At 50.7% G+C, this 14936-nt stretch overlaps 2 protein-coding genes and 1 long non-coding RNA gene across 4 annotated transcripts in view; 2 read left to right on the forward strand and 1 right to left on the reverse strand.

Annotated features, from left to right (window-relative positions):
* Nucleotides 1-169: 169 nt before the first annotated feature.
* NAIF1 (nuclear apoptosis inducing factor 1) lies at nt 170-3983 on the forward strand. The gene is made up of 2 exons (XM_065854137.2): nt 170-980; nt 1610-3983. Exons 1-2 carry the CDS (start codon nt 476-478, stop codon nt 2071-2073), a joined length of 969 nt encoding a protein of 322 aa, XP_065710209.1. The 5' UTR covers nt 170-475; the 3' UTR covers nt 2074-3983.
* Nucleotides 3984-4373: 390 nt separating this feature from the next.
* On the reverse strand, nt 4374-9565 carry LOC139829518 (uncharacterized). Its single transcript, XR_011742022.1, has 4 exons — nt 9201-9565; nt 6688-7421; nt 5478-5610; nt 4374-5109 (listed from the first exon to the last, which is right to left on the reverse strand). It is a non-coding gene; the product is annotated as an uncharacterized lncRNA (long non-coding RNA).
* Nucleotides 9566-9774: 209 nt separating this feature from the next.
* Nucleotides 9775-14936, forward strand: part of EEIG1 (estrogen-induced osteoclastogenesis regulator 1) — a 37332-nt gene continuing 32170 nt past the window's right edge. The window contains exons 1-2 of one of the 2 annotated variants that reach the window (XM_065853760.2): nt 9775-9995; nt 11232-11866. In XM_065853760.2, coding sequence (XP_065709832.1) covers nt 11721-11866 — 146 coding nt within the window. In that variant the 5' untranslated portion in view covers nt 9775-9995; nt 11232-11720. The remainder of the gene's footprint in view (nt 9996-11231; nt 11867-14936) is intronic. The other variant, XM_065853761.2, reaches the window with a different exon arrangement.

Here is a 14936-nt window from a genome sequence, read left to right on the forward strand (position 1 = left end):
GGTCCAATGGCCTGAGACAAGCGGTGAGGCGGGGCCGTCTCTTGGCCCCCCGATGGGCAGCGCAGCTGGCCAATGACAGCGCGGCGTTGCGAGCGAGAGGCGAGATCTCCGCCTGACAGGCAGGCGAGCCGCCCAATCAGACGAGGCAGGAAAGGGGGCTGATTCTGGAAGCCATTACGCCAGTGTCGCAGGGTGGAGGCCGTTGAGCGGGGTTTACGGGGTGGCTGCGGTACGCAATTTGCGTATCGTTAGCGGTGCCAAGGGGGGAGCGGGGGGGCGGGACGGACACCTCCGGGCCCTGAGGGGCCTCGAGGCCCCTCTGTTGTTCCCGGCCCCGGGGGTGAGCAGGCTGGGGGGGGGCCCTGCCACCCCTCGGCCCTTCCCAGTCTCCCCCAGGGCCCCCTAGGCCCGGTCAGACCCCCCCTAGCCCGCGGGTGTCCCCCAGTGCCCCCTCCTCAGTGCCCCCCTCCCGGCCATGGCGTCGCCCCCGGCGCCCCCGGCCAAGAAGCGGAAGATGAACTTCTCGGAGCGGGAGGTGGAGATCATCGTGGAGGAGCTGGAGCGAGGCAAGCACCTCCTCATCAACCACTTCAACGCCGGCGTGCCCCTGGCCGCCAAGGCCGCCGCCTGGCACGACATCCTGCGCCGCGTCAACGCCGTCGCCACCTGCCACCGCGAGCTGCCCGAGGTCAAGAAGAAGTGGTCTGACCTCAAGACCGAGGTGCGGCGCAAAGTGGCCCAAGTGCGGGCCGCCATGGAAGGGGGAGGCGAGAGCCAGAACGGCAACGGCAACGGGCCGGAGGGCGAAGACCCAACGGGCGCCGCCGCCGCCCCGGTTATACTCACCCCCATGCAGCAGCGCATCTGCAACCTGCTGGGAGAAGCCACCATCATCAGTTTGCCGAGCGGGGACTGCGGCGCAGGTGACGGGACCGAGATACCCATCACTGCGTCAGCCACCACGGTCACCCTGACCCAGAGTGAGTGCTGAAGATGCTCTGTGCTGAATTGGAAGGTCACACAGGGGGCCCAGACACTCCCGCACCATGAACCCTGAGCCCCGCGCAGGGAAAGCCCCAGCAAAAAGAAACCCCCATGTCTCTGTAACGAAAATGCCATTCCCAGTATGTGTTTGTCCTGCAGGGGAGTGGCTGCAAGATATGCACGTACCGAAAGTCAGCTCTGGTAGCTGAGCTCAGCCTTAAGAACAAGGAAAGAAAATATCTTGGGCATCTCCCAGATTGTTCAGTCCCTTCTCTGGGGACAAAAGCAGGGGGAGAAAGAGCAGCTGTCTTTTTGACAAGGGCCAACCTGGGCCTTGTCTTTGCTGAGAATTAGTGTCGCTTGGAACGATTGTTCTGAACTGGAGGTTGAGAAATGATTTTGTCTAGACAGATAAGGCCAGCCCTATTCCTTTGGACTGCACAGCCCAGACAGAAACTCGAATGAGGGTGGAGTAGACTTAAATAGGTCATTTTGTGCATTGCTGTCCATTGTATGTTATCTCACTGAACAGGCGCTATTCCCGCAATATCCATTGAATAGTTCTGTAGATAAAAATGCCCATATCACAGCTACTTCTTACCCCCTTTCTGTCCTTTGTTCTCAGTTCCTGCAGAGACAACCTACCACAGTCTGGAGGACGGAGTCGTGGAGTACTGCACAACAGAAGCCCCCACCACGGTCACTGCCGAAGCACCCTTGGAGATGATGGCACATCAGCACGAAGTGTCCGCAAAACCCCAGGAGCTGAAAAGCCGAATTGCCCTCAACTCAGCCAAGCTCTTGCAGGAGCAGCGAGTGACCAACTTGCACGTGAAGGAGATCGCCCAGCACCTGGAGCAGCAGAACGACTTGCTGCAGATGATCCGTCGCTCTCAGGAGGTGCAGGCCTGCGCCCAGGAGCGACAGGCACAAGCTATGGAAGGAACACAGGCAGCACTGAGCGCCCTCATCCAGGTCCTCCGCCCCATGATTAAGGATTTCCGTCGATTTTTGCAGAGCAATACGCCCAGTCCCTCGGTCACCGCTGACCCTAGCCAGACAGGGCAGCAAGATGGCATGATCCAGTGAAAGAAGCAGTGATGGGATGTCTTTCTTGGAAAAAACCTGCCCGTGCTGCCGGTGGACACGGAGTGAGGGGTGCCAGCTCTTGCCGATGTGAAATGGCTCGCCTTGGAGACTTGCTGAGCCTGAACACTTTTCTTTCTCTGCTAATCTTATGCTCATCTGCCTTTTCAGACTCATCATACAGAGCCATAGCAGGACGTGTAATAAACCCGCAACTTAACATCGGTTGCTTCAGTTCCTCAAACAATAGATTTATTAAAAAAAAAAAAAAAGGCAGGGTTTTTTTTATTTCTGTTTGGAAAAAAAACTCTCCTAAGTATGACACCTTTCTCTCTCTCTCAATATCTATAGCCTTTAACTGACTTCTAACCTGGGGAGTCTTCTTGTGATATCACAGTACTACAGCCGCCAGAGTACAGTTACCAGAAACTGCAGCACATGGTATTGAACACATTTCTGTCTCTTGCCGAAAGCATTTACTGGAAACATGGTGCCAGATATAGTACAGCGTCTCTGCACTGAGAGTTCAAGATTCTGCTCTTGCAGCGTGACATCCTGCCTGTCCAGATTAGCACCGAGCCTACATGGTTTAAATCCCACCCACGGCCCCTGAGGATATAAATGGGATTAAAATAATGCATTCACCTCATGCTCTTATCTGCGTGTGGTCATGAGTTTTCACTAGAAACTTGGCAGATGTGATTAAAATTTCATGCCTTGGTTACCAGACACTGTCCTGGGATACATATCGGAAGCGATGTATTACCTGTCGCAGCGTAGTCAATACACGAGGGCCTGGATGAGTTTTGCTCAGGTGTGACAGGTGAAACTCCATCTCTGTCTCATCTGCGTAGTTTGTCACCTCCTAACACCTTCAACCGTCAAATTGGACTTGGACTACGGAGCTTCAGCCACGCAGTAATTCCCAACAGTCTGCTTTTAGGAGTTTGTCAGCCACCGGCTTAATGGAGTGAATTCTGGAGCATTATTTGGTTCTGCTGGTGGTATTTGTTCCGTACTTGTCAGGGACTGGAGGTGAGTACAGTCGTTCTTTGTCAGCCTGCCAGCTGGCTTCCAGTGGCTTTCTGAGAAACTGCTCTGAGGTTCACCTCGCTATTTTGTTACCGTTATACAGGGTAAAACGACGTTTGCAGCCGCTTTTCTTTGAGTTGTTCAGGCTGTGAGACTTGGTTGTCAATGAGAAAGCTTAATTTCACCGATGCTGAATGTGATTCTTATAAACTTGCAGTAACTTCATAAACTTTTAGATGAAAAGCTCCACTTGTACATGCATGGAGAAAAAAAGGCAAAAGAAGGAAGTGTAACTCTTCTCCCTGTACCTTGTGCAGTGTGTCACATTTAACAGGCTTTTTGCTTACCAGATATTACTTTTGAAATGGAACTTTTTCAGAGCTGGTATTTGCTTGTTGTCAGTCTCCTTTAGGGATGAGACGTGGTGAGCAACAACTGATGAGGGATTGAATTTGCACAATCAAATGAAACCTTTACACAGCCTTTTCAGGGGGGATGCTGGTGGGGTGCTTAGAGCAGCAGGTGAAGAGGCTACCACTGCCCGTCTCTGGCCTTTACTCATCTCCCCTTGTCTGCAAGACTTCTCGGGAGGAAAAGAGCAGCAGGGTGAGATGGGTTTGTCCCCTGAAGCCTCCTGAGCCTTTGGCACTGACATCTGAGTCAGGGCAGCATCAGCTGCATCTTCCTGCCATGTCCGGAATCTCACCACATGAGTAACACTCACCTGACTCTTCCTCGCAAACTTCGTGGAATCAAATCAATTGCTCAATTGAAATTTATTTTTAGAAAGAAAACTATGTCACATGTGTTGGTTTACCTCATTTGCGTAATGATTTCTCCTTTACAAATATGAATTTTAATAAAAAATACTTTTTTGCTAACCAAGCTGTTTCAGTTCGTTGGTGTGCTCCTGGGTGAGTTCACAACAAGTTTGCAACACAAAATCCTCGCTGAGAAATGGCCAAGTGGAGCTGTGAACAGCCATGTGTCAGGGTGGCTTTCCCTCTTGTTTGTGAACATTGTGGCCTTGTATTTACATAATTATGGTCTTTTTCAAATCACAGCCTTTACAGCCTTATGTCGGAGCACTAGTTATTTCATTGTGTGTGCCACATTACCAAAGTATCACCATCTCCCAGCTGCTCAGAAGGTGCCACAATAGCCTAAATGATGGATGAAATACCAGCCTTTGGCTTTAAATTGCAGTGTGCATTTTTTCAGTGACTAAGCACTTAAGCTGTCTTACTGTTTCATAGGAGTAAACATGTTGCTCTTGGAACCACCCATTTTTCTGGTCTTTTCAGGATAAATATAGAGCTTAGTCAAGCCAGCAGCATTCAGGTGCAAGTTCCCCGTACACATTTTTTTCTCATTAAAAAGATGTAGCAACATTTTAAATACATGGTGAGCACTGTGATGAGGGGCTTGGTAGTTGCTCATGACAAGACCATCAAACTTGCAGAGGGAGAGAGAAAAGTGTCCCTTAAAGTCAAAACCAAGGAAAAAGAGGTTAACAGGGCACTTAGAGGGTGAATGTATATGCAGACATTCAGCTGAACGGGGAACTGGTGCCCAAACGGAACAAAAGCTGAGGAGTAACATCTACAGATGTTAATTTGTGCTTCTCTGCTGTTCTTTTTGTACCTAGAGATTTGTATTCAGCATCCAGAGCAAGGAAGGAGCTGTGCGGGAACGTTCTACCACAAGGTACCTCACAAGTGAGGGCGAGCAGTGTCCTTCATACCTGCTGGAGGAAGAGCAGTTTGGTGGGGGACTCTTGGTGGGTCAGGAGATGAACTTTGCAGTAGTGAGAGGCAGCGGCCTCAGGAGCAAAACTCTGGTTGTGATGTGAGCAGCTCTGGCACAGCTTTCCAGGAGATGGCACTGCACAGCGGGGCAAGGCACAGCATCCTGAGCTGCAGCAAAGTCCCAGACACGGCCCTTGTCGTCCAGACCTTTTGTGATCCTGCTGGCTCCTCACTGATTAATCCTTTCAGGACTGAGAGCCTGGAGAGGAAGAAAATCAGCAGGCAGAGCTCAGGGATGAGGAGTGCCTTGCAGAAAAGTCCGGATGCCTGGGAACACAAACTGGGTCCCGCTGCTTCCCACAAACACGAGCAGAGGACACACAGATGCCGGGAACTCATAGTTCTTTTTGGGATGAGTTCACTGCAGAACTGAGCACACAGGCACAAAATACAAAAATTAAAATACAAATAAAAAACAACACAAATTCTGTAAGGACAGGTTTTAAGATTTGTAGAAGACACATAAATAGTCAGTATCCCACAAGTACAATGCGCTGCCATAGCTACATCGCAGTTCCGGGAGTGGATCCCCGCAGAGGGACAGAATGATATCACCTGCATACTCACCCAAATCTCCAGCGTCCTTTCAAAGTCTGTCAAGCCTGTTTCTGCAAAACATTCTTCTGAGGATTTTTGTGGGTTTTTTCCTGTTGCCATCTGGGAGGTTATTGCCAGCAGGTACTGTCAGCACAACTGTGGCCTGTTAAGTATGAAAATTGAAGCATTTAAGATTCTTTGTCCTTCTTGAAAGCATCCAACAAGAAGCCTCACACAAATGATCAGCACAGCTTCCGGGCTGTGTTTTGCCCACATCAACTTCAAACTGGGCTCACCAGCCCTTCGGTCCCAGCCCCGCAAGGTGATTAACCCAAGGCAGAAGCTCAGCCCCAGCAGGGACAGTTTCTGTTAACTCTGCTGTCTGGGATCCCAAATTAGAGGTTGTCAAGTGGGAACCACAGACATAACAGTTGTTTCTGCTGCGTTTGGGTCAACAGCCAAAAGCACAGAACCAGTGGGTGAGCCCACGGCCAGTAAGTCTCTTGTCTGGGAAAGCGCTGGAGGTGACACCTGGGATACAGACAAGGGATAACATTTAATAAACACAATGAGCCTTGAGGGAAAGTGCATTCCAGTCTGCAGATTTTGGAAGGGGCAAACCAGCTCCCATTCCACCGATACGCCTCCCAGAAAGAAACAGAGAGTCATGCCACACATTCCCAGGACACACTGGAGCAGATATGGAAACCAGTAAACAAAAAAAGCCAGGCAGCTGGATTTTCAGGTCTGACCAAATATTTGGGGAAAGGAATCCACCAACTCCAGATTCCTGTGCTCCCTTCATCCCTGGATAACAGGATCCTCTATGCAGGCAGGCCAGACACCCACAATGCAGGTGTGTCCTTTGCACCTCCAAAAGGAAACCCAGCCTGGCACAGAAAGTGGAACAGTTCTGGCCTTTATGATGATCAGTTAAATACAGAACTAGCAAAAAACACAAGCAGATCAAAGTACAGCTCACAGCCTGTTATTAAATTAAGCTGAGAAGACACAAGCTTGGAATAACTCCACCCCATAGGATAATCCCATGTAATGGGGATAGATCCCTGCTCCCCTCAGGGGGTTTCCAGCAGCCTGCACGCTACAGGCGGGGGTCACACTGCTGCCGTGTCCTGCGCCGGTGGGCTGCAACCTCTGCCCTATTTTGGGAGCTCCCCAGCCTGGGTTTGCCCCCCCAGCTTTAGGGAAGGCCTCCCCACAGCAGGTGCCCAGCCCGTACCTCTCGTGCAGCTCCTTGGAGCGGGTGCTGGGCCAGCAGCAGCACCATGAACACCTTTACAGCAGACAGTGTCCTGTGATGTTCTTTTCTCTTGGGATGACGAGGCTGAAAGCTCATTAAAGCGATTGTAACAGCAGTTACAGGTGTAACAGAGAAGTGCCAATACTGTGTTTATGCTGTTGCAGCAACACGTATAATTCAGTTTTCAAACTTTAATCATTTGGCTGCTAGGACAAATGGATTAGTGTGATGATGTTTTCCAGAGGAAGATGCCGATGATGTAGTTTACAGGGCTTGATGTATCTGGGATTCCCCTGGGATAACAGTTAGGATTTGATATCTCATCAAATGCATTACAGAATCCATCTCGCTTCACCTCGCTGAACTTTGTCTGAATTTCTCTCGCCATGTTTTTCCTCTTTATCTCAGTCCTCGAAGTGGGGAAGGAGGAGGCAAGGCAAGCCACCTCTGTTCTTTTTTCCCCGCAGTCCCAAGGTGAGCAGAGCAGAGAGATCCCAGCCCTGGCCGGTCAGACACACCTCTGGTGACAGCAGAGGTGAGGCCCAGACTTAACTGCAGAGTCCAAACTGATAAAATTATCCTGGACTGATAAGACAATGCCCTGAGCCAGCAAAAGTTGAGGAAGTGGTGGTGGCACATCAGGAAAGGCTCCGGTCAGGGAGAACACAGGTCAGAGATGTGGCTGAGGTTCACGGAGCAGAGCAGACTTGGTCCTAGAGGAAAAATAACAGCATTTGAGTCTGGGGTAAGGAGAATTCAGATCTATCAGAGCACCCCGATCACACACACATGGCCCCTTAGTGAATGGGTTGGATCTGGATCAGAAAATAATATAAAGCCAGTGGGGAGGTAGATGGACGGAGAGGCCCTACAGTCACAGCCCCTCTGTGGTGCCTCCGTGGGGCTTGGACTAACACACCCCCTTTGAGATGCACAGAGGTGCACGTTTGGAGAAGCACTGTCCCTTTAAAAAATGTGAATTCAGCCAGAAACAATTATGCAGCATAAACACAGAAACATCAACAGGGTGAATTTTGAACTAATAAAGATTTAATCTCTAAGTCATGAGACCGCGTTTGTTAGGAAAATACACATACCCCTGAGAATCCAGCTACGGTTGCTATATTACACACTGTTCAGCAGCTCACTGGGCATTTTTCCAAATCCGTTTATTTTTAACATCAGTCACATTACTGAATTAATTATAAAAACACTGAGGTTTTCAAGAGATATTTCTGATAAAACTGCAGAGTAAATATGCGTGAGAACAGCAAGGATTACAATCTCTGTCAACCTTAGCATTTGGGGCTGTTGCTATAAACACGAGAAGTCCTCCGAGGAGGTTATTTATCAGAGTGAATCATACCAGATAACACACGGTCTCCTCCCACACCACAAACAGGGAGATCGCGTGTCCCTCACCTAGGGATGGAAGCGACAGATCGACACGTCTGTCAGCAGTACGCTCAGGGAATGAGAAGCCTGAGGGACTGGGCTGGATTCTTCAGATGCTTCCAGCATTCAAGCATCCCAGTTTGTCAAATATTAAACATTTAACAGGCTGAGCTCTTTCCCAATAAACTAAGAAAAAGAAAGCGAAAAGCCCAGCCCATCTCTAGCAATGTCTTGAGGCCGTGAAAACACCCGATATCCATTGATGGAACGATTCAAGTCTACCTTTACAAGCAGCCTCCACAAACCCTGCTGGTGTCCCCTGCACGGATATGAAATGTTTTCCCAGGCTGAAGTCTGTCTATCTGTTTAACTTGGTAAGCAAGAATCACAATGCATTGGCTTGATCCATTTTTAAACTTGTATCCAAGCGTATTGCCATGTATTTTCCTGGCAGATTTTTTTTTAAAGACTCACATTGTGGTAGAAATATTTGATAGCTCTGTATTGTTTGTATAGACGGCAATGATTAAAGGCAAGGAGTCTGGGCATCAAAGCCTGGCAAAGAGAGCGAGGACTCCCAGGCTTTCATCCAGGCTTTGCCAGACATGCAAATCAGCCTTGGGAAAAGTCCCTTCCATATGAGCCTCAACTTCTCTGCCACAGAGACTCTTAGGCACATCCCTAACTTATAAAAAAAAAAAAAAATAGGCAAATCATGTTGATGATTGCAGACTCCTTCAGGACAAGGCGAGACATTTTGTTCTGCTTGCCCTTAAATGATGGAATCCTGCCTAACCAGGGATCCCAGGCACAGCAGAGGATACGGCAGCAGCACATAGCAACAGGAGGGAGCCATTTTGATGAAGAGATGTGTTTAACTGGTTGCCACATCTCAGACACACACAGACTCCAGCTCCTGGCCCTGCCCGTGGGGGTGTGCGGTGCCAGGGCCTCCATCGTGTGCCAGGACAGCCCGGACGCCGCTGGTCAGCCTGACCACTGTGTGGCACCTAGAGGTGTGGAGTGGGGACGGGGAAGCCATACCACTATGTTTATGAGGCCTGAGGAGCGGGGTGTCCGCAGCCTGTGGGACGTACCTGTCTGAAGGGATGTCACCGGGAGCTGCTTGGGCAGGGAAGGCACCTGGACAAGGACAAGGCAGGGAGCTCTGGCTGTCAAGGGGCAGCACTGAAGACACCGAGACCACATCTGTCAGAGGCGCCTCTCCCATCACCTCAGCTCGAGTGCAGGCTCCAGGGCCCGACGCCTGCCAGCCCGCTCCAGCCCCACACTCCCCAGTGCCACCTCGGGGCTGCTCGACTTGTTCAGGGACTATGGGACACTCTGGAGTGCGAGAAGGCCCGAGGAACCCTCCTCCCCGGCAGCCACACGACTGGCCGGGAACCTGCACTCCCATTACCCTGCTCCTCGAGGCGACACCGGTGCCACCCCAGGGACCCCCGCATGCTGCCCACCCCCTCAGCCAGGGGGGCGGGCCTCACCCAAACCGACAGCCTCCACCGCCAATCCTCGCGCTTGCATCCCCGCCTCTTGCCGAAGCAACCAATCAAAGTCTTGTTTTCCTCGGCCCGCCTCTTTGCCTCTTGTCCAATCGAACGGTGCCGCTCTCGCCTCTCCCGTCCCCCGTCTCCGGGGAGGAGGGCGGCGGGGGAGCGTTACGTAGTGTCGGTTTGGTATTCCCGAAGCGCGGCGGCTGCGTTGCTCTGCCTTGTGCCTGCCTGCGGCGTTGGCGTAGCGGCCGCAGTTGGCGTAGCGCAGACAGAGGTGGCTGTGGCGGGGAGCAGCGGCGGCGGTGGCGGCCGGGAGAGGAGCGGGCAGGAGGTGCGAGCAGGGCCGGGCCGGGCAGGAACCGGACCGGGACCGGGCCGCAGGTCAGTGGAGGGGGGACGGGAAGCGGGCTGAAACCTCCCGTGATCGGCTCGTTATTTTGGGGTTGGGAGGGGGGCTGAGATCTGGCTGCAGCTCAGCGCAGTGTTCAGGGGGCCGGAGCGGGGCTGCGGGCCGGTGCTGGGTCCCTGGGGCTGGGAGAGGGGCCGGGACCTGGCTGCAGGTCACTGTGTGGTTCGCAGGGCCGGGAGGCAGGCTGAGACCTGGCCAGCACCGGGTGCACGGCTCAGCAAGCGAGCTGAGACCTGAGCGCAGCTCAGTGCACGGACCAGGTGTGCCAGGGGACGGGCTGAGACCTGTGTGTGGTCCAGAGAGCTCAGACCTGCCCGCGTCTCGGTGCACATCCCGGGGGCTTGAAGGCAGCTGAGACCTGGCTGCAGCTCGGTGCAGGGGCAGAGGGGGCTGGTGGTGGGGAACAGGCGCCGATCTGTCCTCTCTGCCTCTGCGGGGGTGCCCCGGCCCCGGGCAGAGCCGGCTGGGTCCCCCCGCTGCCGCCCGAATAGGAGAGGGGCTTCAGCCGCGCAGGCAGCACCACCTTAGCGTTGGTTTGCAGTCATTAATTCTCAGTATCGGTGAGGTTTGTTTATTGCCCCGTGTTCATAATCTTGTCCCTTTTAGATGCTAATCAGCTCTTGCCTCCCTGGCTTAGGGTGTTGCATAAATGTGTAATGAAACGTCCATCTCCAGCCCCAAAATGCACAGCTTGGTGTGGAGCTGACGCTGGGGAAAGACAGCATTCTCTGTGGGCCTGGCTGTTGGAAAGCTAGATGACCTGATTCGGTTGTTACACTGTGTAATCTGGAGCAGACTGCTGTTTTCTTTCCTCCATGCTGGTTTCTCCGTTTATAAGATACAGGTGCTAACACCTTGTGCTGGTCGGAAAATCAGAAAATAAACAGATTTTTGCATTTCTTGAGACAGCTTTGCTTACTCTTGTTAGACTACGTGTTAGACTGGTCCTGCTCTGTAAACTGCCTCTAAAGATGATGGGTGAGAATAGAGCAGATTTGTATTAGCTGCTTTGCAAAACAAATTATGAGGGAGATGACACCAGTGAAGCTTGCTCTAGGCAAAAAGGGGAAAGAGGATGTTGGGGCCAGGCTAATTGGGGCTAAGACTGGTATGAGTCTGGACTGAATAGTACCCATCCAAACAGGTTTTATAGGAGGAGGAGGAGCCCATGACCGGCTGGGACTAATTTACTCATTTCCCTCCCAAAGGCTGACCCGGAGACCTGTATCAAGGAGTTGCACAAGAGGAGGAGAGAAACTGGAAGCTCTCTGAACGTGCTGCCTGCAGACTTAAGCCTTCTTCAGAGACTCAGGACCACTTCCCACAAGAGATGCTTTCTGGAGGGGTTGTGCTGAAGACAGAGCACTGCAACCTCTAACTGGGACAGCTCCTGCTGGTCTGGAGCTGAGACCGACTTCTCTCCTTCCCTTTTCCCTTGGAGATGTTGCAGAGATTTAATCTGACCTCTTTCTCCTCACCTGAAGCCTGCCGTGGCGATGACCCCGCAGCCAGATCCGACCACCAAAGAGAAGAGAATTGTGCATTTGAAGCTGGGCCGTCGTTGTAACTGAACTGGAATCTACTCCCTGCTTGCGCTTCTGGAACGAGTGCTGTTCCTCCGCTTGTCTGTGTGTGTTTTGAGCCACTCCTCCCTCATCTTGTTTGGAATTCCTGGGCTTTCCACGCTGAATTTGCCCATGGCTTTCCTGATGAAGAAAAAGAAATTCAAATTTCAGACAAGTTTCACTCTAGAAGAGCTGACTGCTGTCCCCTTTGTGAATGGGGTTCTGTTCTGCAAAATCAGGCTACTGGATGGAGGAGACTTTGCCAGCTTATCTACCAGGTAAGAAGCTGCTTTCAAACTTGCTTCCTGGCTGTGCTTCTTTCCCTGGTTATTCTTCAGCTGAGCGGTTTAGCATATGGCTACCACTTGCCTACCCCTTGATGGGATTTTAATAGTTCTTTTGTAGGGCCCCACATGCCACATCCTTCTCCACAGCGGAGGAACAACATAGCTGGAGAGCCCTGAACCTGGGTGGTGTTGGCTGATCAGAGCTGGATTGAATTTTTCAGAGATGTGGGGAGGGAGCGGGAGGTCATTCCCCTGAAAGGGACTGGTGTTTCTGGATGAAATCCTCTCTTTTTTTTTTTTTTTGTTTTGTTTTCTTTTTTCCTCTCCTTGCCCAGGTTCTCCCGCGCTGTTTCAGACCCTGTGCTGTATTGCTTTCATGCATGGCTTGAAACTCAACTCTGTAGAACACTGTATCTAAGCAAATCAACCCTTCCCAAGTTTGCTCTCCCTTTGCTTTGGAATTACTGTTCTTGCTAAGAGTGGAAGTAGCTTGCTTTGCATTGCAAATTGCTGTGCAAGGGAAAACTGCTGCCTGGAGTCAAAGTTGTTGGTGTTAAAGACGCAGTTTGCCTCCTTGAACTGGTGCCGTTGCATCTCCCAGTTTGTAGCTGCTGTATATTCTTTTTTATGTGATCTGTCGGATTGGGATCGTTCTGCTGCACCTCCTATAAGGTTGTTCTGCCATCATGTATTGGCATTTCTCTGAGTCCTTCAGGCAGGTCTGTCCCCATTCCTGATACTAATTGCTAATAAAAACTTGCTTTGTTTTCAAATATGCACATAGATTATCACCAGCAGTATGCAAACGTGAATTCCGTAACAGCCCAGACTTGCTTTCTGCCTCAAGATGTGAAGGAAGCCTTCAGTGGCTTTCAAAACTTGTTTGGTTTTGGTTGTTTTTTTTTCTTTCCTGAGAGACTGCTCAGTGTTAAAGGTAAAGGATTAGTTTGTGCTAGCTGTTAACTGCTTCGTGCCAGAGCTAAAGCCAGGTTTAGTCTGGTGTTCCTCTTTGTGGTGCTGCACACTGAGCTTTCTCATTTCAGGAGAGAAGATTTTATTGAAAAAGTGTAAAACATTTCTGTCTTGCAAATAGAAGAGGTAGGGCACTCAAAGCCTGGGTTTTCTTCCAGAGGCACTGTGCAACCTCATCTGAAGTCTGCAGAAGCCGTGGGTGTGGAACACCTCCAAAAATGGACTTTGAATTAATTTCTCTTTTGAAGAAAATTTATCAAAAGAGCTTTTCCTTACAGCGTCCTCCCCTGAGGGTAGATCCTTGGGTTTGGTGGAAGCAGCTTATCTGAGGAATTCAAACAGTGTGTGAACTTGGAAATAAATTAACCCCTCTGCTTCCCAGAGTCCTAATAAAATGAGTTAAACTGGAGGGTGTCTTAGGAAAAGCCTGTGCTGAGAAATGTCGATCTCCCTCTCCTTGTCAACCCTGAAAGCAGCTTCCAGGAGCTGTCGGGGGCGTTTGGTGCCACCAGCGCCCAGGTTGCGCTGCGTTGTTTTCCGAGCTGGCCGGGGCTCAGCGCGGTGCGTTGCAGATGTGTTCCAGCAGCAAAATCATCTGTAATTTAAACCAAACACATACGTTACTCTCAGCCGGCTTGATTGCTTATAAACGAGCCAAGGGGAAGTCGGCTGTTGGGTTTGCCGCCTTTCCCCTAACCTGTCTGTGCTTTAACTGGAAGCACATGGAAACCTGTTCCGGCTTGAAAAGTTACGGGTCTCGGTGGTATTGAGTCATTTGACCTTTTCCAAATATTTTCCCCCATTGCAGTCAGAGAAACTTCAGGAGGGATGAATTTCCAGGAATGGTGAGAAGAAGAGTTGCTGTGTGGCTCTGCTGTGCTCCTCTAGTCATTGCCATGACCTTTTTGATACTATTTGGATCTGGGGAAAGATTAAAGGGAAGGAGATGCTGTGTCCGTGTTGTGTTGGAAGTCTGGACATTATTTAGGATCTGTGATTGTTTCTCTCCAATCAGCCACTTGCAAAAAATGATTGCGTTTGAGGTTGCAATGCCTGTCAGGTCACCTTATGTGAGCTGCTTGTGTAAAAAAAAAAAAGTCTGGTGTTTGCTCTGCGATCGATTTGGGCTTCGTCTGTGGCAACAGGAGATGTGCAGCTATGATTGAGCAGACCTTTAGCTCTCTCTGCCCACGAGTTTTCAGAGAACAGATCTGAACAAGGTGTCCCATGGTTTTTGGAGTCTGTAAACAGAGGAAGGGAGAAGTAGGTGTAGGGAACCCCTCATAGGACGCACTAAATCAGTGTTTTTCTCAATTAAGTGACCTATGATGTGGAAAGAAGAGTGTTGTCTTGAGAAGATAATCTCCAGAGACAGATTTTTTTTCATGTTATTGACAGTAGACTTCCTTGACAGTACAGAGGTGGGGATATAATACAATATATCCAATGAGTTGCTGGGTGGCACCAGGTTACTTTGACCTGTGAACGGAGCAGGAATTGGAGGCTGTGCTGCCAGCTCCGTCAGCCCGGCCCAGTCCCAAGTCCACTTGGGTCGAAGGGACCTGGTGCTGGGGGTCCCATGGGGCTCACCCTGGACCAGGACCCCCATCCTGGGCTGTGAACCACTCACACACCTCTCCCCAGGCTGGGGGGAACCTGTCTGAAATGCACTGAGACATAATGCTCTTAGGAATTCAAGGCACTCTGGGAAAGGTCCAGGTCCTGTCAGCACATTCAGCTTTGGGGATCTGCCTCTCTTGTATTTTGGAGGGGGTTTGCTTGTTTGTTGATTGGTTTGTTTGTTTTTCTTGCAGGCAGATACCCCTTTTCTACACTTGCTGTGCTCAGGCCTTGCATTAAACCCTGGGTGTTTTACTGCCTAAAGTTGCAGCTGTAAATTTCCTTTCGTTTTTCCTTTCCCTTCCCTTTGTAAAGTCTCCTTGCATTCTGGGGAGGCTTCTGAGGATAAGACTCACCCGTTTCAGTTTACAGTGCTCTGCGTGAAAAGCGTCTATTGTCTGTGTGTTTATCACCCTGTCTTGGATTACGGAAGCTGCTCTTCTGAAAAAGTGTCTGAGCCAGGTGTAGG

Source organism: Patagioenas fasciata, chromosome 20 (genome assembly GCF_037038585.1).
Source record: "Patagioenas fasciata isolate bPatFas1 chromosome 20, bPatFas1.hap1, whole genome shotgun sequence".
NCBI classification, from domain to species: Eukaryota; Metazoa; Chordata; class Aves; order Columbiformes; family Columbidae; genus Patagioenas; species Patagioenas fasciata.

Excerpts from the sequence above, each read along its gene's own strand:
- NAIF1 (XM_065854137.2), top strand. The coding sequence starts at position 476 with ATGGCGTCGCCCCCGGCGCCCCCGGCCAAGAAGCGGAAGATGAACTTC. Across the intron at positions 981-1,609 it reads CACGGTCACCCTGACCCAGA|TTCCTGCAGAGACAACCTAC; the intron begins GTGAGTGCTGAA and ends CTTTGTTCTCAG.